The 13,407-nt window shown below is 41.7% G+C and overlaps 1 protein-coding gene across 1 annotated transcript; it reads left to right on the top strand.

The window, feature by feature from the left end:
- The first annotated feature begins 4,988 nt into the window (after window positions 1-4,988).
- Window positions 4,989-12,719, top strand: wfs1b (Wolfram syndrome 1b (wolframin)). Its single transcript, XM_020086120.2, has 10 exons — window positions 4,989-5,194; window positions 6,527-6,932; window positions 8,215-8,291; window positions 8,462-8,606; window positions 8,752-8,925; window positions 9,114-9,194; window positions 9,319-9,476; window positions 9,662-9,898; window positions 9,976-10,094; window positions 10,354-12,719. Exons 2-10 carry the CDS (start codon window positions 6,548-6,550, stop codon window positions 11,900-11,902), a joined length of 2,925 nt encoding a protein of 974 aa, XP_019941679.2. The 5' UTR covers window positions 4,989-5,194; window positions 6,527-6,547; the 3' UTR covers window positions 11,903-12,719.
- Window positions 12,720-13,407: the final 688 nt, after the last annotated feature.

Here is a 13,407-nt window from a genome sequence, read left to right as displayed (position 1 = left end):
TTATTTCGCTGTGTATATATTGCCCACTCAGTTGTCAATGGAAATGATGGAGCAATGGAATGCTTTAAATAAAACATTGAGTTCAACATAAATATATATAATGCTCTTATCGATAAGAGGAGAAAAGAAGACTGGAAACCAAAACATTTCTGATTTTGAATATATAAATATCCCAAAAATAAATAAAGAAAGAATATACTATTTACTGGTAACCAATGTTGTCATAGAAACAAATATATCAAATAAGGCTAAATTGTCCTGTGTCTATATGATGTATATATTGTGTATATGTACTGTTATTGTATACAGTTCTCTTTAAAGCTATCAATGAAAAGCATGGAGTGACTGTGATGTCAAAAAGATACTGAATTTAACATACGAATATTTATAATTCTGAAAAGAATGAAGTCAGAAATAAGAGATATTAAGAAGTGAGTTTAAGATGGGAAAGCAAATATTTCTGGGAATGAATAAAGAAATATACCAATAAGATAAAATAATAATAATAATAACATATTCTAGATACTATCACGTGTCTCAGTCGTCAAATGAGACATTAATAAAACATTTATGCCTTAAACATTAGTTGCCTTAACGATGAATAAATATTGATGACTAGGAACTTGGGATATTATTATATTTATTTATAAATAACATAATATGTAGTTTTGAATGTTATCAGCACTCTTGATATTTTGTATTTTGTACTTATTTTGTACCTAGCTGGTTGCTTTAATGTTATCAGGACAACTAGTAGGTATGGATGAGTAGTGTCTATCAGTGAACATTTTTATTAATCAGGATATTATTAAAGGGCCTATTTAAATATAGAAAATGCAATGTATCATTTCTAATGTATCGGCACACTGTATTTTATATTGTGTTATTTTAGATTGTTAGATCATTTGATGATGATGATGATGATAGATTATGTAAGAGCCTATTTTCATGCATAATTGTAATAAGAAGTGTTTTCTTCAAATAAATGTTATTAAAACTTTTTTCATCAAACTCATTTTTCGTGTCTGGATCTTCATCCATGTCAGTGCTGCACAGCAACTGAATCAGCTCCAACCAAAGGTGCCGACTGCAGGTCTGTGTGTTCAGTTTTTATCTGGGACAAGATGACTCGAATCACAAAAGTAGGTGAAATAATCTGACAATATGAAAGTGGTGTGAGGCCAGAGTGACCCAGATTCTGGAGGATGCATTACTTCCGCACAGCTGCCTGTCTCTGCCTCTCCACTCTGCGCCGGTCTGTCTGCCATTCATAAGCTGCACCACTTCACCACAGCATATACAGCCTATTGCTGCAGGGCAGTGTTGATCATAGAGAGTGGTAAAAGGAAAAAGAAGCCCACAGTCAGGGATGAGTTTCAATACTCTGCATCATGTCCTCTCCTGCAGTGGTTGCTGGAGTCCCGGCGGTGTTATTTATATGCACGGGACATTTCTGAGTGAGATAAAAGTGGTTGAGTTTGGAGAGAGCTATCTGCAGCTCCATTCAGGTTCCTGCTGAGGCCAGCACACACACACACACACAAACAAAAAACACTGAGGTTGCAGGCAAAGTGTTGTGAGGAGAGGAAGGCATGTGTGTACTCTTTTATGGGGCTGAAGAGTTGACTCAGAGAGTTGTCTGAGTAATGGTTGATAGTCACATTTAGACTAGCATACCAAAGCAAAGAAAGAGAATAAAGAAACGTTTGCCATTTTGCATCACCTCATGATTAACAGGACAACAACAATTACTCAGGATGTCACCTCAGGAGTCAGCTGATAATACTTAAATAAGGTTTTAAAGTGATGGAATTGGTCAAATCCAGAGCCTGAGTTATGGGTCACTGACTCATAGGTCAGGTTGTAGATTCCCTCATGGGAAACTGTCTCATCCATTAGCCACAATAACAGTGGATCTTGTTATTCAGACCATTCCCATTACTTTGCCCAGTTGAGAGGAAGAAGGTAATGAGAAGAGTTACTGTTTTGAATTAACTTAACATAATCATCTTAGGTTTTCAGCAGATCCATCAGAGCTGTCCATAATAAGCTTAACATATTCATGACTGCCGACAAATCAAACTTATTGCAGCTTTTAGAGGGAATCCAGTTAGTATTATAATGCTACAAACACACACACACACACACACACACTGAGTCAAACATTGGACACTTTTCTCAGGAAATTTCCAAAGACAGTCAGTCACCAAACTGACCTATTTTCCACAATGTAAACCGAGTTCAGAGTCTGCTAACGGTGACGTAACATTTTAATATGAAGGTAATTAGGTTTTCCGGGCATGAATCACCACTGTTAGTCACTACAAAATGTGAGTCTGATGTTCCACGTCCATCCCCAAAAACTTCATTCACTGAATGAACACAACAAGACAACATGCTCATGTGGAACATTTATTACTGTTTGGATTTGTGGAAGCTTTTCAAACACAGGAACAAAGAACTAATAGTTTGTGGTAGGAAAAAAAGCACGAATAAGGAATTTAATAAGTATCCTGTTGTAAAAGTTCAATTGGATAATTGGATAATTCAAGCTGCAGATTCACTTTTATTGCCCACATCAAGAATCATGACACAGCGAGAGCTAAGGAAGAGATGATGGACTTATATTAGCTATCGTTCCAGCAGACAGGATTTATGACATTATTAATTTAACTGTCTTTGGTAATGTTTAATATCTAAATGAAAACAGAAAGAAATCTAAATGGCCCAGACATAAACAGTTGTGGCTAAACATTCCTCTGTGCACAACTACTGCTGCTCTCCGTGGTGTGTAACTTCATTTTGGTTTTTCTCTGCCACATTTTCAAATTGGCCTCAAAATAGCAGCCGATCAATACAAAGAGGGCTGGCAGCAGAAGAAGTGACACAACCCAGGGGAGGGAGCTGGAGTTTTCCCCGGTGGAAAAAGTGCAGAATGTGCCAATGATTTAAACACGGCAGGAAATTCATAATGAGGGATTAAAAGTAAAAATAGCTCATGTTCTGTGGTGAAGTGTGAGTGTCACCAAATTTACACGAGCCACATTTATTCCTTGCCTGAGAAATGAAGGAGTTTCCTGGAGCTGATTGAATGGCAGAATTTACAGGTTTTTTTGTATCGTGACAGACAAAGCTGGAATAATATTAACAGTTTTTAAAACAACTATTTTAAATCCTGAAAACTGATCAGAGTGAAACTCCAAAGGTCAGAACAATCACTGTGCTGCCTTTGTGATGACAATACTCGCCCTCACTGCAGTCAATGCCCAGCCTCACATAACCAGCTCAGTAATGACCACATTGTAAATAGATGTTGGTGATGACTGTGACGGTCTTGGGCAGCGGCCCTGTGGCCTGAACAAATCTGTAAGAGGATTAACATAATCAAACAATCTGGAATCATAACAAGCTCATTATGAGAAATATCTGCTGTATCTTGAGCTGCCTGCTTAATTTAGAGGAGAATTCCATTTGTGTGAGTGCGTGTGTGCCTAAGTCCGTTCAAAAGACAGATTGCCTATTTATAGATTGAAGGTGTGCATGTGAAAGACCACAGCCAGTGTAAGGGCCCTGTTTATCTCCTGAACTGGATTGAGTTAATCTACTAATCGGGAGGCATTTACATAACTGCTTCAATGCAGCAGCAGTTAAGCAATTACTGCCCCCATTTCCTTCTTTTCCCACAATGAGGTATCTATCTGCTCTCAGTCCCTCCTGACTCTTATTTTAATTTGCTCTTTCCATTGACTCCTTCTCTTTTCATGTCTTATTTGTTGTCTGGTTTATTTCCTGTTTTGCTTTCTGAACTTTGATGTGATGTTTTCCTCGTCTGTTTAACCAATGCTTCTGATGGTAGGTTGTTCTGTGTGTGAGCAAAGAAACTGCACTCCTGAGCCAAGTTACAAACTCACTGTAACTCAAGCTTGGGCTTAATCAAAATTTTGGAATCACAAAATGAAAGTTGCGGTGAATATTACACTCAAAACACACATTTGGAGACGACCAGTTTTCTCTTCACGTGACGTATGGTTTGGATCATGTAAAAAAACTGTTTTTGTTGGAAAAACACTGAATCCAAAATCAAATCAAATTGCATAGACTTTAGTTGTCAGATTTTCCTTCATTTTCAAACAATACACATTGCTCCTCTAAGTATATTTCCACAGCCAATATGACTTTAAGATATCATGTATTGCAGCGGTAGGAAAGTAGGACCCATGGGCCAAAAAAAACCAAAACAATAATAGTAATTACCCCCAAGAAAAGCTAAAGTTCTACCTTTTATAGTTGTCATCAAAATGTTCTAATCAAATTCATCAAATTCTTTTTATTGTATGAATTGTTCATGTGCCATCATATACAACCTTAAATCAACACTTTTGTAAATATAATTTATTTTAAAAAATCAAATGCAAAGTCATGGACTTAATTTTACTCCAGACCTCAATTACAAAAATTGTGTGCAGTATTTATTTTACAATAGAGATGAACTGCACAGTCAAAGCTTGTATGGACAATGGAAATAAAAAATAAATGGACATGAAAACATAGAATAAACATTTCATTTGAAATTCCATTAAACTGTTTGTTTGTTTGCAACTTTCTAAATCCACATGTAAATAAAAAACATGTCATGCACTGCCCTCTCCTGGTAGGAAACTAGTATGACTCTTTGCAAACACAAAACAGAAACCGAACAATGCTAGATAACAACAGAGCAGGTCTTTAAAACACTATTTTTATAAGTTTATAAATCTATTTTCTAATGATCCTATTGAAACAGTTGTTCAGAAACAGCAGCGACTCGACCTGACGCTGGAGATTAAAGCACAAATGTGAAACTTCCAGTGACTCGATGGTCGATTGCTCAGGACTGAGAGAAAACGCGTGCGCTTTAAGTCACCGTAGCCAATCACATCGCGTCTGGAGACCCGGAGTCGTCTGCTTTGTCCAATCACAACACGTATAACACGAAGTGGGCGTGATCGTGGAGCGGAGCAGCTGGCAGACTTTCCGGTGTCCACAGTGTTCAGAGTTTGACCGCAGACACTAAAACGGTGGATGAGCTGAGTTTCTGAAAGAGAAAGAGAAGAATGACTCCGGACAACGACTGACAAAGACACTGGGACTTTTCTCGAAGCTCTTTATATTTTTCTATCATTGAAAAAAACAAACCGGTGTGTTCGCTGGAAAGGTGAGTGAGGCAGTTAGCATTAGCAACAGAACCTCAGCTTAGTCGACTGTAGCATTGTAATAACTCTGGACTGTGGGGATCAGTTATAAACTAGGATTATGTTTGTCCACGTGTCCCCTCCACTGGTTACATGTGTGTCTGTCCTCAGGGTGGACAAATGGGGGGTGGGGGGTGGTGGTGGTGGGGAGGCTGGGGGTGTCCCTAAACTGCAACAGGTCTCATCACGTTTCCTCTCAGGGCACTTCAAGGATGTCCCCTTCTCAATATAGCTGCCCCCCCCCCCTAGTTCACTTCATCACAATGCCTAACATGGGCACTGATGAACTCATCGTTGAGACTCAGGGGGGTTAGTTAGTTAGTTAGTTAGTTAGATAGTTAGTTAGTTAGTTATGGGGGGGCGGGGGGTTGCTGCAGGGATGTTGAGCTCCATGTAAAAAGGAAGTGGACTGTCTAGTCAGCAGATGTCATCAGTCAGGCTCATGTGCTGCTGCAGCCTATTTATTGATTATTTATCAGCTGGACGTTGGTGCTGGGTTACTAGAATGAAAATGTGTAGTAGGAGTGTGTCTAAGGGGCTTGGTGCTGTTTGCTGTGAGACAAAATATGTACAGAAATGCACGCGTCAGTTAATCCAGTTTTATTTACAGTGTTTATATTCTGTCAGAGAACTGTGTCAGGCTTTGTGGTTTTGTTTACCTGACAGTCTCCACACTATGTTTTCTCATGACGGTCTTTCTTTGATGCAGCAAATTAAACAGACTTAAACATTCAGAAAACTGCACCAGGCTGCACCACATTTCACAAACTCGTGGATATCAGTTCCCTCAATATTCGCCTGATTGTTTTCCATCAAGATTCATGCATGAATGGTGAGAATGTAGAAAAATACCTTGCAATGTTAAAATTCCATCAAAATTGAATGGGATCTTCCCTGATCCATCTTGAACCCCTCCACAAAGTTTAGCAGGAATCTGTCTTGTGGTTTTTGCAGAATCCTGCCAACTAAACAAAAGTAAATGTAAACATAACACGTTAGTTATATATCATCGGTTCATATCACCACTTCCGTGTTGATTTGTCCGAATGGTTTCACCAATCTATAGTGTACAGTGTGGATTGTAAGTCGTAGTCTTAGCTGAGTGAGTGGAGGTGTGTTGAGAAAGTAACAGTTACAGTTACTCCACCACTGATGTTCCTTTTTTCTCCTTTAGCTCTTTGCCTTGCACATTTAGCTCCTTCCTCTCTGCTGATATCCAAACACTATCATGTCAACATTTACCATCTCTGTTTTCACATACTCTGACACATCTCTCTCTGGTTTCTTTTTGACAGATTTGTTGCCTGATTTCAGCCATGGAACCATCGCTAACTGGCAACTTATCCACCCCAAAACTCAGCCCCTCGACCCCCGCCACCCTCAGGGCGGGCCCCTCCTCATCCAGCTCTTCTGCTGCCACTGCCACTCCGACCTCAAACCGCCCTACGCCTAAGCTCACAATGCCAACGCCCCCAGCCACACCCTCGCCCACTTCTTCCACCGCCTCCCCTCGGACCTCCCCTGGTCTTTCTTCCCGCTCCTCCTCCCTGTCCACGCCGCCAGCCTCGCCTCTCCGCCAGCCCATCAGGAGCCTCTCTCAAGCGGGCAGATCTCAGCTCAACGCAGCCGCTACAGGGAATCTCCGAACAGGACCCTCAGCTGCTGCCACGGCTCCTCAGCCTCCTCCCACACCTGAAGCAGGTGAGAATCAAACTCTTACATTTGACCTTTTACACTTTCAATCCTGTGACACAATCTTTACCACACTGTTTCACCTCCATCTTCTTCAACAATCTTAGCAGCAAACACTCCCACTTTGCTGCATGCAGTATAGTGTCTCTATGACAACGGCTGACATTTACCACAACATGTGTCGCTGCCGCTCCCATTTTGCTGACATGGAAAGAACAGCCTGTCTCAACCTATATATTCACAAACCATTTCAACTCAGCTGTGTTTCCACTGGACAGACCGAGCATTTAAAGTTCACATAGTAGGAGATCAGGTGTTAGTTTGATACGTGACGATGCAAAGTGTGATATCTAACACCTCAGACTTTTCATGTGGACCACACTTTTTCCATTAGACCTAATCCTGTCCCCAGGAAGCACACACACCATGTACCATGTGTACCAGATAATCATAACGTGGCTAGTGACAGTAAAAATGGGAGACAGGTTGCATCACTGCATAAGTGTGAGTTGTGTCAGGGAAGCGAGCAGCTGCTGTTTACTGTGGGAAGCAAACAGTTATGTTAGGGCTCAAGTGGTGGGTTCAAGTATGAGCAGCGTACCAGGAGCGTGAACGGACGTCTGATGAAATTTGCTGCAACTCAACTTCACAAAGCAGAGAGTCTCCGGCAGATCACCTCCTCCCTCTCCTGTATCACCTACAGCCTGTGGGTGGTTTGAATCTTCACAAGTGTTTCCACATTTGCTGGAACCCTGCACCTCCTGATGTTCATAGTTAGAAAATACATTTTGTCACTTGTTTCAAAAACAACAGAACGTGACACTTAAACATGTGAGCGCCTCAGCTCCACTGAGGCTCTGGGATTTGAGAGAAGCAGAAGTCATCAGTGGAAGGAAGATGATGATTAAAGTGGAGAGGTTCAGTGGGACAGTCTCATCAGGGCAGAAGCTGTTTCTGGAAGGAGCTGGCTCATGCTGACACTCTGGGATCACTCGTGTCACTGATTGTTGCATCCAAACTGTTTCCCTTTGCCTTAAATGTTTTCTGAACCACATGTGTAGAGAACCTACTCATAATTAATGAAGAGTAAAAAGGTTTAACTGAAAAATATTTTTTTGTTTTTAAATAGTTAACATCGATCCCATCTTTATTTATAGTCTATAGTTTTATCTCATCTAATACTTGCAACAGGATATAGGGTTATTAACATTCATCATTATATGAGCCACAAATAAATTACAATACTGATTTTATCAAATGTTGCTAGTAAAATGTTTTCTGTTTCCTTCAGAGGAGCCAGAGGAGGAGGTGAGTTTTGAAGTTCTGGAGGAGAGAGCAAAGTCAGGAGATGTTAAAGCACAAACCAAGGTCAGTGTCAGTGAGCACGCTGCAAACACTGTTGACATTAATGGCCATATGGTGGCCACAGAACAGATTGGCCAAGTAATGTTTGAGAATGACTCATTGACATAAAGGACACATGCGTGATTCATAGAGATGCTTGCCTTGCAAATCTAAAATTGTGTGTGGGTGTCCAGATGGGGCGTTACTTCCTGCTACTCGCAGAAGAAAGAGATGAGGAGCTGAACAACTGCACAGCGGTCACATGGCTGGTCCAGGCTGCTAAACAAGGCCGCAGGGACGCCGTCAAACTGCTGCAGCAGTGCTTAGCCTCCAGGAAAGGTACAGAGATGTCCCTCTGCCAACAACCGCAGTCTGTAACTATAATTAGCTGTGTAACATGAAATTATTGCTTTGATGCGATGAAGGATTTCCTGGAAATATCTGTCCATCAACATTCTGCACGTTTGCCTTCTCGTTTTTTCAGGCATCACTTTGGAGAACTATGAGGAGGTGAAGAAGTTGTGCACAGAGACACGTTTTGAGAGAGGAGTCAGGAAAGCGGCTCTGCTTATGTACTGGAAGTTGAATCCAGAGAAAAAGAAGGCGGTGGCCATTTCTGAAATGCTAGAGAATGTCGAACACGTCCACACAGAGCCAGGTATGAGAGGAGACGTGTTGTAGGAGGCGTTTATGTCAATACACTGACTCAATACAGCGTATTATTTAATCTTACCATCAAATGCAGAAGGGGAAATCTTTGTTTACTGTCTTAGGCTAAATTATATTAAACAGACAGAAACATTAAGCTTCATTCACCATTTCATACGATGTGTTCTCCATTTAAAGGGAAACCAGTCTCCCCTGGTCCACTCAACAGCTCTGCCAAGAAACAAAGGAGAGTCCTGGAGACAATGGTCACCAGTGAGGGTATGTGTGCTGCCCTGATTTAACAAACACAAGTCATGAGGACGTCTCAAAGAGAAGAAATACATCATATGTCATAGTGACAATAAGAAAAAAAGTTAACATCCACCATGTTTCTTCTTTGTAGCCAGTTCTCATGTCGGTCTTGACGATTTTGTTGAGATGACTAAGAAGTACGCTCAGGGTATTTCACCGTCACCAGTCATGGCCACTGCTGGAGGCGATGATGAAGACGATGATGGTGAAGTCGTGAAACATCCAGATGAGTTGCCCCTGCACCAGAAGGTGAGACTGTCTCAGGATCTACTGTTGCTGTGTTTGCCATCATTAATCATAAGAGATCTGTGATGAGGAATGACAAAGAACTTTAGCATTTTAGTTTGATATTGATCAGTAGATTTTTTTTAAACTAATCGAGTCATTTTTTTATGATGAGTTGTTTAACCCCGATCTCCCTGTGATCCCCTCAGCTGCTGAAGTTCCCTCTGTACGCTCTGCTGGAGATCAAGGAGCACCTCATCGACTGGGCGTCCCGCGCTGGCATGCAGTGGCTCAGCGCCCTGATCCCCACCCACCACGTCAACGCACTCATCTTCTTCTTCATTATCTCCAACCTCACGATCGAGTTCTTCATCTTCCTCATCCCTCTGCTGGTTTTCTACCTCTCGTTCTTCTCCATGGTCATCTGTACCCTGCGGGTGTTTCAGGTCAGTGACTCAGGTTATTCATTATTTTGATCAAGCTCAGTTAGAAGCAGTATTTAAACACACATGTCTTTCTACAGAATTCAAAAGCCTGGGAGAACTTTCGGGCTCTTACAGACCTGCTGGCTCACTTTGAACCAGGTCTTGATTTGGAGCAGGCAGAGACCAACTTTGGGTCGACACACTTGGAGCCATATCTGTATGTTCATCTCCGTTTACCTTCATCCATATGCAAACGTGTTCATTCCTTTGCTCACATGTCTGCAAATTTCAAGTGTAGTTTTGATCAAGTAACTTTTTCACTTCACTTGGTTGAGCTATAAAAAAACTGATTCCAAGAACATGTTAAAAAGAATATAAAATGTAAAGCTCAAGAAGGTGAATGAAATGTACAGATGAACATATTATGCTCAGTGCTCGTGCAGCAGAATGATCCTCCTGTCTCTCTGTGTCCTCAGGTACTTCCTCCTCTCTGTCATCTTTGTGGTTTTCTCCTTCCCTGTTGCTGATAAATCCTGGATTCCCTGCTCAGAGCTGGCCGCCGTCGCTTTCTTCTTCACGGTCACGGCCTTCCTCAGCCTCCACGCCTCGGCTCAGCTCTTTGCTCGTAAAGCCTTCCTCACAGAAGTCCTGTCTGGTGCCTGCTCCCTCACTCACTTCCTGCCAGACTCCCTCTGGTTCCTCAAGGTCTTTGGGGTAACGATCTTCACGGTGCCTCTTGGGGAGATCTTGGTGTTAAACCTGGGGATGCCGTGTCTGCTATACGGACACCTCTTCTACCTCTTCTTCCGTATGGCCCAGCTGAGAGGCTTCAAGGGCACCTACCTGTGCCTGGTGCCGTACATGGTCTGCTTCACCTGGTGCGAGCTCTGCTTGGTCTTTCTCAATAACGCCTCTGCAATAGGACTCATCCGCACCTGTGTCGGCTACTTCCTCTTCCTGTTTGCCCTTCCTGTTCTGTCACTAGGCCTGGCCGCGATGCTCATCATCCAGTTGCTGCAGTGGTTCTTGGCCCTGGAGCTGACCAAGATGGTGGTCACGCTGACAATCTGCTTTGTGCCGGTCGTGTTGAGGCTTTGGACTCGCTTCAGCCTCAACCCTATCGTTGTTTTTCGGTCTTTGTCCCGGAGCAGCATCGTCAAGCTCATCCTGGTGTGGATCAGCGCGTTGGTGCTCTTCTGCTGGATGTACGTCTACAGGTCTGAAGGCATGAAGGTGTATAACTCCACCCTGACGTGGCCTGAGTACAGCAACCTCTGCGGCCCTCTGGCCTGGAAAGAGTCCAACATGGCCCAAACTCAGATTCTTTGCTCTCACCTGGAGGGACATCACGTCACCTGGACCGGACGCTTCAAATACGTCCGCGTGACCTTCATCGAGAATGGTCCTCAGTCAGTTATCAACCTGCTGCCTGTGTTTGTGGGGAACTGGATGCGGTGCCTGTATGGTGAGCCGTATCCTTTGTGCGAGGACGATAAAAACGCCACCACTGAGCCCCAGCCTCTGCCCGCGCCGGCTCCTCCCCCCGAAGACCCCCTCTGTAAACTCAAAAAACTGGCCAAGCACGAATGCCACATCAAACGCTTCGATCGATACAAATTTGAAGTCACGATGGGCATGCCGCTGGAGAGGAAGACGAAGAACGGTATGATTATAGAGGACGAAGACGCTACTAAGGACATAGTTCTGAAAGCCAGTAGTGAGTTTAAATCTGTGCTTTTACACCTGAACACAGGAAGCCTGGTGGAGTTCAGTACCATACTGGAGGGGCGATTAGGCTCCAAATGGCCCGTGTTTGAATTAAAAGCCATCCACTGTTTGTCCTGCGGAGGCGCCAGCGTGCCCCGCCGCAGGCAGTACAAGATCGAACACGACTGGAGGCGCACGACTCAGAGCGCCCTGCAGTTTGGTTTTGACTTCTTCTTCAACCCCTTCCTGACTGCTCAGCTCGAGCAACCCTCAGAGACAGAGACCGAAACAGAGACTGTGACACAGGAGACAGGATAGAGGAAGAAACATCTGGCGGAAACACCTCTGGGAGAAAAGTAAAACGGATGCTGAGGCGTGTGATAAAATGTGTGCAATGCAGTTACTGTCTGCAGTGGAAGAACACTGAAGGTTATACTCTCACAGAATGTAATCGGAATATTGTTGGAGAGTTACTGTAGTAGAGTGGAGAGATACTCAGATATTTATAGTATCTGTACAGAGTGAGTGTGTTTGATTTCTTTTAGCTCTTAAGCCAAAATGTGTGAGAATACATATGATAATGAAATTTACACAGGGGGGGATAGAAACTAATGGACTTTTTAAGTAAATCACTGCTTAACACTAAAGTAAGAAAAGTTTCTTATTAATATTTCGTACTGTTTAAACTGCACATGTGAGTCATTGTGATTGTGTCTGTGTTCTATTCAATCACTATGTCTGCTGCACCTCATGTCATGTATTTAATCAGTGGCCAAAATCTACATTCTACATTTACACCATTGTCTTATTTCCTTGTTGTGTCTGTGACGTGTCCACTGTGTAATTTGGTACTTGTTGGTACTGGAAATTATTGTTAAGTGCCCTTATAAGAGTTTAATAGTAGTTTGGTAGAGAACAGATTAAATCACGTCTTTAAGCTTTTTACATTTCAAGACGTTCACCTGTGTTTGTATTTATTACAGAGCAGTTATTCATGTTTTTCTCTTCCCTCTGTTCTCACGTCCTTCTCCTCATTTGTTTGTCTCCATCTCTGCTGTGCAGTGATGACATGTTTTTAAAGTAGGATGTCGCTGCTGTTTCTGTACTGTGACCCATAAACATGATGAGAGCATTGGCTTATTGTTGCTTTAATTAACATCTATTTTGTTGTATAACTTTTAAACTTTCAAACTTATGACGCAAGTTTTTCTCTCAAAATAGGAGATACTGATTCCCATTCATTTTAATGAACAAAACTATACTTCAGTATAATTTATTCCAATAACTGGGACGACAAAAACGGAACATTTGGTTTCAAAATATCAATACACATATACATGTACTACTATAAGTCCAAAGTTTAAAAACTCTTAACTACTAAAAGTATAAACGGTATTAATATAATTTTTTTATAATCTTCAAGATTTATTAAAAAAGCAATACAATGTGAATACATAGTGAACAGACTTTCAACAGAGTAAGAAAGAAAAAACTGATTATTATCACACATCAGTCAAATTATTAAAAAGCTTCTTTTGCTCTGAGTGCAGCAGGAGGTCATGATGTTTTTGTGTGTTCATGTACTTTTAGCAAAGATTAACTTTTCGTAGTTTATGTTGATGTTGAACAACATCTCGAACAAACATTTGGGAATAAACATGCAGTTCACATGTTTAGAAACTATATCAGTAGAAAACAAAATGGCTTCTTTGTAACTAGATTCCATGACAATAGCTTTTTAAATTGCGAACAGGGCATTTATAAAAGTTTATCAAGTGTTTTAATCCTGGAATATCTTTATCAACAGATGTAATAATGTTTGA

This window comes from Paralichthys olivaceus, chromosome 9 (genome assembly GCF_024713975.1).
Source record: "Paralichthys olivaceus isolate ysfri-2021 chromosome 9, ASM2471397v2, whole genome shotgun sequence".
NCBI classification, from domain to species: Eukaryota; Metazoa; Chordata; class Actinopteri; order Pleuronectiformes; family Paralichthyidae; genus Paralichthys; species Paralichthys olivaceus.
This window is presented reverse-complemented; position numbering and strand designations above follow the sequence as displayed.

What these genes read in the sequence shown, in the direction of transcription:
- wfs1b (XM_020086120.2), top strand. Translation starts at nt 6,548, where the DNA reads ATGGAACCATCGCTAACTGGCAACTTATCCACCCCAAAACTCAGCCCC. An exon ending in TCCTCCCACACCTGAAGCAG is followed by an intron (nt 6,933 to 8,214) that starts GTGAGAATCAAA and finishes TGTTTCCTTCAG; the next exon opens with AGGAGCCAGAGGAGGAGGTG. An exon ending in GTGCTTAGCCTCCAGGAAAG is followed by an intron (nt 8,607 to 8,751) that starts GTACAGAGATGT and finishes TCGTTTTTTCAG; the next exon opens with GCATCACTTTGGAGAACTAT.